General features: G+C 37.2%; 1 protein-coding gene across 2 annotated transcripts in view; it reads left to right on the top strand.

The window, feature by feature from the left end:
• Positions 1 to 14733, top strand: part of DSCAM (DS cell adhesion molecule) — a 424636-nt gene that overhangs the window by 62125 nt on the left and 347778 nt on the right. For both annotated transcript variants that reach the window (XM_072332968.1, XM_072332974.1), the window contains exons 2-3: positions 3746 to 4063; positions 8423 to 8569. In XM_072332968.1, the coding sequence (XP_072189069.1) occupies positions 3746 to 4063; positions 8423 to 8569 (465 nt within the window). The remainder of the gene's footprint in view (positions 1 to 3745; positions 4064 to 8422; positions 8570 to 14733) is intronic.

Below are 14733 nucleotides of genomic sequence, written 5' to 3'. Positions count from 1 at the left end.
CAAATATGTTATTTGAACTTCATAAAACTAGAAAGAATATGATGTAAAGGAAATGCGCAACACCAGGCTGCTGTAATATATTCTGGCATCCAGTTGTACAAATAGAATATTTTCTTATGATACCTCCAATATCTGAGTAAGTTTTCACTTTTGAAGTTGTTAAGGTGAGGATTCTTAAATGTGACACAGTCTGGAGGGGACAGACACAAAGAAGTGGGGAGGAAGGGAGGAGTATGATCTTCCTTGGACTGGTAGCTTCACAGTTTGCCTTTGCGTGTCATCTTTCATCTCTGTTACAGCTGGTGCTGATCCCTCCAGGATATGAGATCCTGCACAGAGCAAGCCCAAGCCTGACCCAGTGTGATAGTTTATGTAGCATCTTCTCCCTCATGTCTTAGTGACATATCCTTCAGCTCACTAAAAAGGAAGACTATGAAGAAACAGTTTCAGCCTATTTTGTCTTGGACAACTAATCATGAAACCTTGGCAAGCAATACCTTTGGAGGCAGAAATATCCAAACTGCTATGTGCTAGGATATTATGTAAGGCCTTCAAAAATATACAGCATATGTATATGTGGGTGTTGCAGTGTCCTTGGACGCTTAAGGAAAGATACCTACTAGGTAAGAATAAAGGTAAAAAAAAGCCAATCCAGTCTCAGCCACTGAATGCAGGCACAGCAAACTCAAAGCCCAGTCTAGATCTTTATACCTATGTCTGTGTAGTCTGTTTATGTCCACTCAGACTAGCTGGCTATACAGCACTCAGGCTTACTTTCTGTTTCTGAGTGTGATTGATTTGCAGTTCCACTGATAAACTTGCCTTGAAATTAACCGGTTTACTTGTCAGGAAACTTCTCAACTGATAAAAGAAATTTTGTGTCCTGCATCCTTTCTTCCCATTCTTGTAGGAATAAGATTAAGGTATCTGCTTAATCTAAGATTCAAATTTTTCTTGCCCTGCGTTTATCAGATCAATAAATTATTTATGCACACCTCTAACCACAAGGATAAGGAAGGGTAAAGGTCTTCACTTGATGGCCCTGAAATGCTTACAGGTGCAGAGTGTTTGTCACCTTGACATTTCCATTGGGACACCCACTTGTTCTGCTGAAATGCAGAACTGCTGCTTCCATCAGCTGTTATTGGTTTCAGTAATACACAGTCATAGAATATCCCGAGCTGGAAGGGACCCATAATGATCATCATTCAGAAGGAATCCCTTACTTTCCTTCCCTTGACTACTGATTGATGTAATCTCTTCAAAATTGCTGATGTTTTTTTGTCCAGGCCAACTATAATCAAATCTGACTTATTGGTACTGTGGAGTCCATTCCTGCAGATCAGGCTTTAGGGAAGACCTATGCCTGTTTGCATGGACCTTTGCCATTTTAGCAAAAGATGAAGCCAAAGAGACAAAGCACTTTAAAATCCTTGTTTTCGGAGTAATATTTAGGCAGTTAGTAGAACCAGTCTGATATATTTTTCCCTTTCTATTCTTATGGTTCCTTTTGTCATCAGCTGTTTCTGTTATCTCCTTTAAAGCTCTAACCTTCATCAGATTTCCCTGTCAGTTGCAACTTTTAGTTTGAGCTTGCTGCTGTTTACTGTAAAATACGGTGTTTAATTGGATTGCATTTTAACATTAATTAACATACAATTACATACCATATTTGTCTTGTCTTGGTTTCAATTAGGTTTTGATATATCACTTGTAGTTAGCTAAATAACAGAACTGTCTTCCTATGGAACACTGCTGAGAAATATCCTCAAAGAATTCTGAAATCCCATTTCTGTCACTGAATGTATCTAAAGTAGCCTGTTTTTCACTACAAAATGTATCTGTATTGTCAGCACTGTGTGTGTGTGTATTATAGTGCTGCAATTATTTTCCAGGGATTTTAGTGTGTTTGTGACTGCCATTAAGATGAATGCGTACCAGATGCTTCTTTAAAATGAAGCACTATTGTATAGGCTGATGGATGGAAAGTTTGTCAAAAGTATTCAAAGCTTCTACCAGAGATACAAAACAGCTGGGAAAAATCATTGTTATGTGCTATTAGCATGAGTCTCTAGTTTGGCTGCTCTGCATTTTGATTATAGTTAGATTCCATGCAAGTGTTAATCATAGCTTCCATTATTCTTTATTTTTATGGCATTTGGAATTTCATATATACCTATTTATTCTTAGCCAGAAAAATCTACTGTTTTATTTTTTATTTTTCTTTTTCCAATGTGAATATCTCTTGAAAAGCAGTACGGCATAAAAGTTGGCCAATATGAACTATATTTATTACTTCTATGTAAGCGCCTTTTTGGCCAATGGAAAGTAAAATGTCCTGTTGATTATTTCCCTTGTATTTGGAAAGAATAGCTTGTACAGCAGATGAGAAATGCCAGCTTTTTTTTTTTTTTTTTACTTCTCTATTATGTTATCAACAATACTGTTCTCTGCTTCAGAGTACATCTATAATTAGCAGTGTATTAAGTAAAAGTGGCACCATCTTGTTCAGCTGTGCTTCCTCCTGTGCTTAGTCCTATTGTGCCTTCTTTTTTCTTTTTTGCTTTCCAGAATTCCAAGTTTCTACTAGAGTTGAGCCAACTAGGAAGAACTTAATTATTCTGAGTTAGCACCTGTCTCATGTGTATGCAGGGACTTGTTGGCTCCAGTGCATGAAATTTCTCCATTCTAACTTTCCAAGTGCCTTTCATCCTGTTATATGATGTCCATTTATTCATCTGTCTTTGTTATGCCATATGTCTTTCTCTATTGCCCTAGGAGAGTCTCTCCTACTTCTTTCATTCTGGGGCTTCTCAGAGCCAATCCAGCATCTTTTTGAATAGATTTTTCTGACTGTTGATACCAGATGATCTCTTCCCACCTTTTCTTCCCTCTGAATGTCTGGTGAAGCTTACCATCAAAATAAGTGGCAGAAGTAGAGAGTTCCTTTCATGATTTCATGTTAAGATTGACAGTTATTTCTGGAGGACAATAGCAAACTAACCCTGAAATCAGTCTCACTGGATTGATCCATTATAAATCCATTTTCAAAAACTTCTTACCAGACTTGCATGAGTGAATCATGCAAATGTGTCAGAATTCACTATATTCAAGATACTGTGAAATATGTAAGTTTCTCTGTGTGTCTCAAGGAAAACTGGTGGTTTTCTGTAGGTAGTTTTATGTACAAATGGACAATAGGGTGGTATGGTTCATAGTGTCACCCAGTGTTTATTGAAAAACAGACTTAGACTTGTAGTCTCTCAAGCAGAAGAGCATTAGCAAGGTATTTCAGATTGAATGTTTAGGAATCTGTCTGGAGTCTTCAAGCCATCTGGGTAATACCCGAATAGCCTATTGAAGAAGTGTTCAGAAGAATGAGGGCTAATCTTGTGTTCTAAATTTCTACAGTGTGACAAAATCTGCTGTTTCTTTCTGGGAGGAGGTCTACAGTCACACAAATGGCAGAATCACCATTACAAAAAAAAACATGCCTTTGTTGCAAAGTCTGTTAGAAATACCTGACAAATTAGATAATGTGGCTATTAAGTTGTACCTGTATTAGAAATATGGTATGTGTTGTTGTTAAGGAACAATAGTGAATTTTCACTGTTTGTGCAGTCTTTGTTATTACTTCAAATATTGTTTTGCCATGTAAACACGAATTTTTAAGTACTAATAGAAATGGCTTGTGCTTTAGGTTTTCAAAATATATTTTTTTCCCCCCCCTTTTTTTGTCTTGCAGTTTTCAGTGAAGATCTACACGCCAGTCTATATTTTGTCAATGCATCTCTGCAAGAGGTAGTGTTTGCTAGCACCACAGGGACATTGGTACCCTGTCCAGCCGCAGGGATCCCCCCGGTGACGCTCAGATGGTACCTAGCAACGGGCGAGGAGATCTACGATGTCCCAGGGATCCGCCACGTCCACCCCAATGGCACTCTCCAAATTTTCCCCTTCCCTCCTTCAAGCTTTAATAACTTAATCCATGATAACACTTACTATTGCACAGCTGAAAATCCTTCAGGGAAAATCAGAAGTCAGGATGTTCACATTAAGGCCGGTAAGTACAGCCTTTTCCATGTCTCAGATGGGTTTGGGGAAGGAGGAAACTTGGGTGTTTTGACAAGTAGTAGCAGTTGTGAGTCAAAGGAGAAATGGCGAGAAGGATAACTTCAGAAATCCTTAAGATTTCTATGTGAAATAGCATATTCTTTTTCCTTTCCACTTTTGCTTTGGTGGTGAAAAATTAGTTTTCCAAAGATCATGATCAGCTGAGCTTCCAAACAAGTGCAAGAAAAGATGAACTGAAAATGAAATCATTAATCAGACCATGCTTACTCTTTAAATAGCTGTGAGAAACAAGAATGTCGTCTTCAGGTTTCGTGTAATGGTTGGGGGAAAAAAAGCCACAGTTGGCTAATGATGCCTCTTCTTAGGTGCTTGTGTCGAGTTGTGCCTTCTTTTGGGGGAGAAACTTGTGTCCTTTATAACAACTTAGCAAGGGGAGTTGATATATGGTCAGTACTTGGTGTTTAAGCTAAAACATGCAAATCAGCATAATGATGTGTATCTGTTTTCTTGCGCTGACTGTATACAGTCTGGGTGAATAAGTAGGGTACTACAGCTGGCTCACAATCAGGCCTTTTGCTGCAATATGTAAACATGACTGTAAACATGACTTTTTAAAGGTTTTGTCTACCCACTTCAGTTAATTAAAATATTCAAACAAACAAAAGCCAATCTGGAAGCTGACCCTTGCCTAATGCAAATCCTTATAGCCTTTGTTGGCAGTGGAGCTGTGAGTCTTTCCTCAGAAGTATCTTTTCTATTGAGATATGCCTTCACAGGATTCTTGGAGGGATAAGTCTGAACAGTTACTAAGTAGACTTGACTTCATCATCTTATGTGGGGATTTATTCTACCCTTTTTAACAATGAACTAACATTCAGATATTTGTAATTTGTAGGAAATCGGAAGGTTAGACTGAAAAAAAATAAAGATTTTAAGAATTTCATTTATCTTAATCAAAGTTTAGTCTGAAATACTGTGTACATTTTCTTTTACGAGGACAGCTTGCATGTTATGTGTATGTGGGATTTCTGTAATGATTTATGCTTCCCCTGAAAATACTTCGTTGTTCACAGACCAAGAAAGATTGAAAACCACAGATTGATCAGATTTATTTATTTATTTATTTTTAGCTCTCGGTTTAACGTTGATGGATTTGCTAATGTTACATCTGGTAGAATTTTTGTCCTTCCTGGATTTTTTCATGTCCTCATCTGGGATTGCATTTTTTCCCAATATATAGGAAAATATTTTGGCAGCTTTTTCTTTTTTGCAATGTTACTTTCCAATATTTCTATTTCTTAGATAAATTATTTTGTTAGCTATGCTATTTAATGCTCATTGAATTGGAGAAGCATACAGTGTAGATGATAGGATATGGCTATATCTGTCATACAACTTTCAATTTTTCCATGGAACTCCAGAAGTCATCCTATTCTGCCTGAGAAATGAACTTCTCAAATGGAAGCAGCATGTGCAAAAAGGCTTTGCAATGAGTATGAGTTCTGCTCCAAAAGTAATGCCTCCTATGTTTATTATGTTGGCCCATCATGTCAGACATGGATATTGGTGATATGGAAATAGATGTTGAAGCTTCCCACCAATATTTCATTGTTTTATTTCTATGTGAAAAATGGCAGTAGAGGGGAAGTCTGACAAAATGGCATCTGACATATGTGAAGCAAAGGCATGTCACTGAATTCCTGCATGTGGAAAAAATGACGTTAATGGGTATTAACACTCATTGATGGTTGCTGGACATCGATGGAGACCAAACACTGGATGTGAGCACTGTGAAGCAGTGGGTGATGCAATTCAGCAGTAGTGACAGTAGCACTAAGTCACCTCCGCCAGTGCAGAATTTTATGAGTGTGACATGCAGGCTCTTGTAAATTGCTGAATGAATGCAGAGCTAGTGGTGGTAACTAAGTTGACAATGTTCTGTAGCTGAGAATTTGCACTACCAAGTAGTGATATTGTGCTCTTTGTAACCTGTTGTAGCTTCCACGAAAATAAGTAGGAGGCATTACTTCAGGGGTGATGTTGGTAGAGCTCCTTGACTTGCCTTTTGAACCCCCTTTCTTCTCCTTTTTGTCCTCTTACCTTTGATCCATTCATTTGAGATGTTGCCTAATGTGGATAATATGCGACTTAGATAATAAACATGTTCCCTTCCTTCATAAGAGCCAGTACTGTGGTCTAGAGCTGCCATTGGGCTTGATAGCAGATAATATTTACTAGTGAGTCTTACCTTGAGTAATTCTCTGTCACAGGAAAATATAATTTTTGAGGAAGTCTCCTATTCATACTAGTAGTTCATTCTCAGTCAGCTTGAGAAAGCCCATAACTAAGATTTCAAGCTTGTGGATTATTGTATTTGTGTTTTTGGAATATAACTATTACACATAATGATCTCTCCACCCCTCAAAAAAGAAAACTACCGACTAAAACAAAGCAGAAAACAAATGACGACAAAACAAAATTTGGAAGAGTCAAACCCAAACTAAGTCTTCTTCCAGGCCAATCCTGCATGGGAACAGAGGGGGATATGTGTGTTATATATAGTTGAGCAAAGGCTGAAATTCTCACATAAACTCATGATTCAAGGAACTGGGATTTTCAAGATGATCAGCAAGTCTTTCACGGGAGCTGGTCATTTATCCCATGGAAATAACTGAGGGCATCACTGTAACCACAATAATGTAAACTTTTCAAAAAGAAATGAATAAGTCTTTCTAATTTTTGTGCCTCAGATACTTTTTGTTCGCTTACTGAAATGATCAGCTGGGCAGTAATATTTGAAATATGGCAGATTTTCAAAGTAACAGACCTTTAGCAATGTGCTAGTGTTGCTGCTAAAATAAAAAATCCCTTGTCTGTATGAGGTGATTGGAGTGTGAGCATTAGTCAAAAGTCAGCTTCATAAGGATGATTTATGTGCTCTGGAGCCATTCCCTCCAGCATAGAATAAGAGGCTGCTTTGTCCCAGGGCAGCCACGGTTGTGAAGTCATTATATGAAAGGTGCTTGTAATATCTGTTCTGCCCAGAGTGTACTTACAGCAGAGTTAAAAAAAATAATTTATAATTAAAAATAAGCTACGGACTCTTTTTTTTGTTTAAATTCAGTGGATGGTCTTACTGTAGAAGATGGGTTTGTCTTGATTTTTTTTTTTTTTTTAAGTGATATTTAGTTTATTATTAAATGTGTTCACTTTTGTTTAGAGCTTCTAACTGCTGTGTTGTTATGACCTATTTGGGATTGAGACTGGGATAGAGAACTCCAGTCTTTCCACAATGGTTGCACTTGCTACTGTTTGCATTTGTGAAAAATAACTATATTCCAGAATGCTGACTTCTTTTTTTCTTTAAAGACATTGAGTAGGAATGACCTTTAAAAATTCTAGTGCTCCTGGCATGTAGCTCTTCAGTCTTCAGTGAATCTGGTTACTTGTAATGGGTAGAGCATTATACGTGATTGTAGGCAGGGTATATAGACAAGAAATATCACTGTAATATGGCAATTTCACATGGTTATTTTGGTTATATTGCTGCACTGGAGTTCTTGCCAATAATTTTTACTTTCAGACCTATGTATGCCTTAAACACACATCATTTTACCTCTATTTTCACTGAAACTGTTCCTCACTTGACTGGCTCTCTAGCTCCTTAACTATGTTGGCTGCGGTAATTTCTTTTCTTGCACCTTAGTCTTGCATTACTGTAGAGATCTTACATTAATGCTTGTCCATCATTTCTTACCTACTTAGATGCTCTCCATTACAAGTGGTACTTCTTCTCTGTTCTACCTTCTTTTCTGTTAACCACTGCTTACAGATTTTTACCACTCCTTCATTGAGTTGTTTCAATGTCACAATTTTCCTTCTTTCCACTAATCTTACCAGTGTAGCTTCATGTCTTTCAATTAATACTATTTTCACGTGAAGAGTTTTTCCTGTTCTTTTTTCTTCTCCTTGGCTATTAAGATAATTCTTCTGTTTGCTAGTCAGATCACAACCTGAATCTTAGTGCTTCCATACTGTTTTTAAGACAACTCCCAATAACAGCTACTGTTCTCTTATTACTGTCTTATTTCTCTCCATACTGGGCAGCTGAGTGCAGTTCTTACTTCAACTGCTATCATTTCTCTGTGTTTCTGAAACATTGGGTTTGTTTGTTTGTTTGTTTGTTTTTCCTGACTGTCACCTCTGTCGATTTTCTATTAGGCTTGCAAAACTATCACTTAAATATACTTAAAAAATCACAACCTTAGGAATCTTGATGGGGCAATCTTTGTATTAGATGGGTTGAGTAATTATGTCTCACTAATGGAACCTGTTCCTTTCTCTTCAGTTTTACGGGAACCCTATACAGTCCGTGTGGAGGACCAGAAAGCCATGAGAGGCAATGTAGCAGTGTTCAAGTGCATTATCCCCTCCTCTGTGGAGGCATACATCACTGTTGTCTCATGGGAGAAAGACACAGTCTCGCTTGTCTCAGGTAGGCTCTTAAGATTTTCTTTGTCAACTGGCAATGGCAGATGTGGTTGCTGTCTTTTCCCCAAAATACTTTGTTTACTTTGAGTCAATTATAGACTGGTATGTCACCCTTTCAGGAACATATTTCATATGAGCGTTGCTGCATCCTTATGACTATGTGACATAAAGGTTTTAGACAGCCTGGCTTTTTCTAGCATGCTTGAGGGGAAACTAACATGGTTTTTGTTTTATACTAGATATAAAGTCAGCTTCCTGGTTGCTGCAACAGTGGGTTTGTGTTTAACTTTGATAAGAAACCCATACATGCCAAATAAATGTGAATGTCATAAAACACGTTGAGTTGTAGTTGTTTTTCAGTAATAGTGTTACTTGTGGATTAGAAGAAATTCTGAGTCTAAATTTTGTTTGGTTATGTTTAAACGCTGTATAACTGGTATTTTTGCTTTCATAATATTTTTATCTCAAATAGCTTTATAGGTAACTCTAGAGGCTTAGGCACACTATAAACAGTGCTGTAAGGCAAAAATATTCAAGTAAAACAATCAGTTCTAAAAGTAACGTGCTCCAGTTGCCAATGTGAGGCAATACTGTAGGAGTAGAGGGATTTCAGGCAAACAATATCCAACGTTTAAAAGCTTAAACATTTTAAGAAATTCATAGGAGACTGTATATATGCATAAAAGTATTTTCACTGTGGTACATATCCAAATTATATATTACACTGAACACTTCTGTCGTTATTCATACAAATGATTTATACGCAGAACTTGAAGCATATATTTTTTTTCAGGGTAATGCAGAATGGAAAAAGTAGTTTAAGTTGAATAGTGCTGCAGAGTATATTTAAGAATGTGTTTGTGTTTATGATCCTACAGCATTTAAAAACCTTTTTACACTTCTTGGTAAATTAATAATCTTTCTTTTCTGACAAATGTGATACTGATGGAAATACTTATGTTTCTTTACGACTTATGTTCTAGATTTTACTTATCTATGTAGTTTATTGATTCCTTACATAAGTTTGTTTTTTTTTTTTTTTCTTTCTTTTTTTTTTTTTTTTAATTTTCTTTTGGGGGGTTTCATTCCATGTAGTTCTCTAAAGATTTGGCAAATATTTAAGTACCACTTAATTCATGGTCACTTGTCCTATGCTAGTGGCACACTGTTTAAGCTTGGTAAATCCATTTTGTTGTGCTTCTGTATTTTGGTCAGGTGTATATTTTGGGACTAAGCTTTCCATTATTCTATTTGTAATGGTACAGAACATTAAGGTTATCTAATACAACGGTGGATTAATGTATTTATTTCCTTTTCTGACAGATGATACATATACATCTGCATGTGAAGTAAAATAATGTTTATTTCCTTTTCTGACAGACGATACATATACATCTGCATGTGAAGTAAAATAATGTTTATTTGTACACGGTTAATTACCAAAATATTTTTTCAAGTTTATTAATTGTGTAAGAAAATATGCATGTTTTCTCTTCAGGAGTCAGCATAAGAGGACACGGGTCTTTGTAATCCCATCTTTGGGGAAGAAAGTGTGGGATTTCTGCAGACCATCATGACTACTATGCTTAAAATAATTTATTTCTGGTTAATCTATCTTGATTTTTATCCTTTAAACTTTTGGGGGATAAACATGCATAATGAAATTTAGGTCTATATAGTTGCATCTTTTTTTTCTTAACACCACTTCAGACTTTGGTTGACTAAGCTACAGTTGTTAAAAATCAATTAAAACACTTTCAACACTTTAAAACCATCTTTAATTATCTCACAATCACTTAATTTGACAGTTATAAATCTAGATGGAGATAAAATAAAACTCATTAAAATCCACTCTTAAAAATCTCTGTTTAACATATTGGATCATGTTATGGAAAAGATTTAGTTTTAGAGGTGAAATCACAAGTTAGATTACGGGTTGATGCTACCTGATGTGCAAGGGCAAAAGTGAGATGGGAAAATATTTCTCTAGTGTAATCAGGATAGCTGCTAGATTTGATTGTTCACCACTGAAGTGCAGGTTGATAGTGAGCCTGCATGTGTTTCATAAAACCACTACCTTGAGTTTTACCCATAATAAATTTTGCAATAATCTGGCCATGAACTCAAATGGTAGATATTGATCAAGCTTGTCTTCTTAGAATGCCAGTGCTGATGAATAGGGTACTAGACCTAGCACAGCTATTGAGCTGTTTTCTACTAATGATCAATGTTCTGAGGACGTGCATATCCCTGCTTATACAGTCATTATAAGTATGTTAGATATTTTTTTTCGCCCAGTGGAGAAGCTTCATATGGAGTGGCACAACAGAGAAACTTTACTTCTGAAAGTCTTAAATCCCAATGTAATAGTTCTAAGTATAAATTAGAGTAGATATTTCATACGTCTGTCTCTTTGTAGTCCAGCTGTGGACCACTAGAACAGTGAGATTTTTGAACCAGAATCTTTTCTTTCAACAGTTTCTTACTGTTTTAGATGTCATTTCTTTCTGTGGAGATCAAATATTTCAAATAAAAAGCAAAATTTTTATGTTTCTTTACAGTAAAAAGCAATAATTAAAAAAAAACAAACAAAGAAAAAACACCCCAAACAACTAGTTTTTAGGAAGTGCATTTAAGGGGCACATTCCTTAATTTTTATTTTTATTTTTTGTATTTATTGATTTTTACCATGGCAGAAGTGTATTATCCTGAATACATCTGCCTTTATCTTGTATGCTTAGTTATCAGAGAGTGCAGTGAAGTTCAGTAATTGAGGTATGTAATAAAAACACCTGGGCAGCTGAATTGTATGTTGTGCCTCCAGGTTGTGGCAAACTGTGGCTTGAAACCTAGTAAGACATATAGCTAGACCATTTCCAAGGAGTGTCCTGACAGGTCAGGCTGCTGCTCAATGAAGTGAAGGTGCCAATGTTGTAAGCCAGTAATATTGAATTCCATGAAATATCCTTGTTCAAAGACAACTGTGGACTAAAAAGGTGTGCGTCTGTCTGTCTCTGGGGAAATAACCAGGTAGCTGAGATTTTGCTCCTACACTTTGTACTTCTATATAATAGTGAATGTGTGGCTAAAAAGCATTTTCAGGATGTATTCTTGAAGTGAAGGTAGTGAGGGAAAAGAATTTTAGATCAAGAACAATCATTAGGATGAATCTATTCTGGGGAAAAATAGAAAACATTAACTCCCAACAATAAAGACACAGAAATAGTTTCACGCTACGAAGAACCATTTTGAATAATTGTTAGATTAATTATTCAACTATCTCTGCTAAACACAGCTGTACTGCACATCCTCATGATAGACACATAAGGACAGCAGCAGACATTTGCTGTTATCAGTCTACTAGAAGTGCATGAAATATATCACTGTCTCTGTGTCTCTTTACTAAAAGGAATCAGACTTTGCAGTGGTGTGTATCTTGCCTAACAGTCTCTTAAGTCCCGGTAAAATAGAAAACCAACAGTAATTTTGAGAAGTATTCAAGGGCTTAGAAAGAACAAGATATCACTGTGCAAAGATCTGTAGCTGTATCTTCAGGAGCCATTTTCAACTCTTGTCTGAAGAGTTCTATGTTGTCAGTGGATTTTAAACAGAGTCTGAAATTCATGTGAAATATAAATAGTGTTAATGATGTGCACTTTTCTGTCTTGTATTTGCATTAGTCGCCAGCTCTTATGCATTTTCATTAGATGACACTGAACATAATAGCTTAAATAATCCTCTAATACTGTGTGACTGATAGTTGCATATAGGCTGCTTGGAGGTCAGATTTCCTTTCTTTCTCACTCCTCTCCTTTACAAACCATTCCCAAAGGAATAGACTTTTTGAATCAGTGCTGTGTTGATCTTGTAACCTCTGGAAACAGTACAGGCCCTGCAGGACCAAAGAATGCATAGAAGCATATTCTTCCATGCAACAGTCATGAAAACAAGGAATATGGTATAGAAATGCGTCATGGTGTAGATTGTGCTCCTGCTGCTGTTGATCAACCATGAGGCAGATGGGAGATTGGCGCTTGGTTTGTAGTAGCTGTTCTTCACACGGATAACTGTGAAGCTGGGATGGAGAGGAAGGCAAAGACAAAATAACTGCTGATTCTGCTTTGTCTGGGTGAAAACAAAGAAAGGAGTCCGTTCATGTGTTAATTGGTTCTGGAAAGCAAAGAATGGGTGTGGGTGTAGAAAAGGAGGGCAGAAAGGCGTTATTAAAAAATAAAGGTTGGTATGAAGGGATAGAAAAAAGAAAAAGGAAGAACAGACAGAAACAAAGGGAAAACTGTGTTTTCTATCTGGATGCCTCCTATCCTGATGCTTGTAACTATGAGATATTTTGAGTTTTTCCTGTGTATCTGAATAGCTTCCTGCCAAGGGCAGGATCATGAGTAGGTCATGCCCTGACCTTTCTGAATTCCCATTTTCCTGTATAACGACAGACTTTGCAAGAATCTGACCAATTTATACACAGTATGCAACTGCTTAAAGAAGGCAGAAAAAGAGGGATGAATAGTGACGATAGTGCACAATGGCATATTCAAACCCACACAGAAAGAATAGCAGCTCAAGTGAAAGGTGCGTAAGCACAAATGGAACACAGCTCCCTGAAGGGTTGTAACTGACATGCAGATGACAGCCAATGAGCCTTTCTGTCAGCATTCTTTGGCCAGAAATTAGACACTGGATGATGACTTGAAATGTCACTGTTGTACAGTGACCTCCATTTGATGTAATGTGTTGCATTATTTATTTACACACCATTCCTCAAATCTTGTCTTAAAAGGCTTGAAGACTGTTGGATCTCCTCCTCCATAGAGGGCTTTTCTGAACTGCTATGGCTTACAGCAAGCCCCCAGTGTTTGCCAGTAGTTAGCATGTGGTGGCATGTGCAGTACAGAGCAGTGGTTTCTGTGGTGGCATGTACAGTACAGAGCAGTGGTTTCTGTTTGGACTGGGGTTAGAGTTTACAGTGATGTTTCTGTTTATATAGAGCAGTCTTTATAGCAAGTGGTCCTGTGGGCAGAGTCCCATGCTTAGAATTGTTTGATAGGTGATGATCACATGGATTAATTTCAGCCATTCGCTTGAGACTGTGTCTAGTAGAGATGAGTTGTGGTCTTTCTTGTTTCGGTTTGGTGTCTGGGCTTGCACAGGCTTGCTAATGAGCAGGCATTGAACCTATGCCACTGACTGCTCTAGATGCAAGCTCTTTTCTAAGTCTGGGTGCAGTTGGATGCAGAGTGCATTTTCTATTTTTTACACTTTATCAATGTATATATAAGGAAAAAGTTCTGAGTGTGAACTATTTTCTATCGGAAATATGGCAGGTGACACTGAAAATTAAGCAGCCAGCCTCCAGCATCTGCTGAGCTTACTTGACTCATTGGAGAGCTAATGTGTGTAGTTTTCAGAAATGTTCAAGTCAGACTGTAGATATGCTGTTACAGTAATGTGGATTTTAAGCATCCTGTGGATGTGTTAAGTGCAGATGCCCATCTCTAAAGACAATATACAGCTTCTTTGTGTTCTTATTCAACAAAGCTATTTTCCTAAGAGACTTAGAAAAAAGTCATTTGCTACATTATTTAAGAAATGTCTTGCTATCTTATTTTTTCCAGAGAGCTCTGTTCTTTTAAGGAGAGTGCTTCATAATACTAGAAAGTGGAGACAGTAAAAACAGCACTTCCAGGTTGTGGAAATATTTTTCACGCTCTATTTTGACTTTTCAGGTTGTATATGAGAGAAATGTTCTCAGAAGGAGTGGTGATGCAGTGTCACAGGCTGCCCAGGGAGGTGGTGCAGTCACCTTCCCTGGAAGTGTTCCAGAGCCATGTGGATGTGGCATTGAGGGATGTGGGGGTGGGCTGATGGTTGGAAAAGGTAATCTTAGTGTTCTTTTCCAACCTTAATTAATGATTGTATGGTTCACTGTAAACCAGAATTGTAACTGAGCAAAGTAATGTACTTGTACTGTTTGTGAGAAGACTTTTCTTTTAGGTTTTTTTTTCAGCCTACAGTCCATGTTTGCTTTCCGTGATGTTGCACTTGGCATGTTTTGATCAGGCTGATTGGGCTAGTCATGCCAAAATTAGTGCTGGTGGATAGGTGGGCTTGAATGCAGAGGTTTCCTTGGCTTTGTGGGGGCAGCTCTTTATA

Source organism: Excalfactoria chinensis, chromosome 1, assembly GCF_039878825.1.
Source record: "Excalfactoria chinensis isolate bCotChi1 chromosome 1, bCotChi1.hap2, whole genome shotgun sequence".
Classification (NCBI taxonomy): domain Eukaryota; kingdom Metazoa; phylum Chordata; class Aves; order Galliformes; family Phasianidae; genus Excalfactoria; species Excalfactoria chinensis.
Note: the sequence above shows the minus strand (reverse complement) of the source record. Positions and strands in the feature narration are given on the sequence as shown.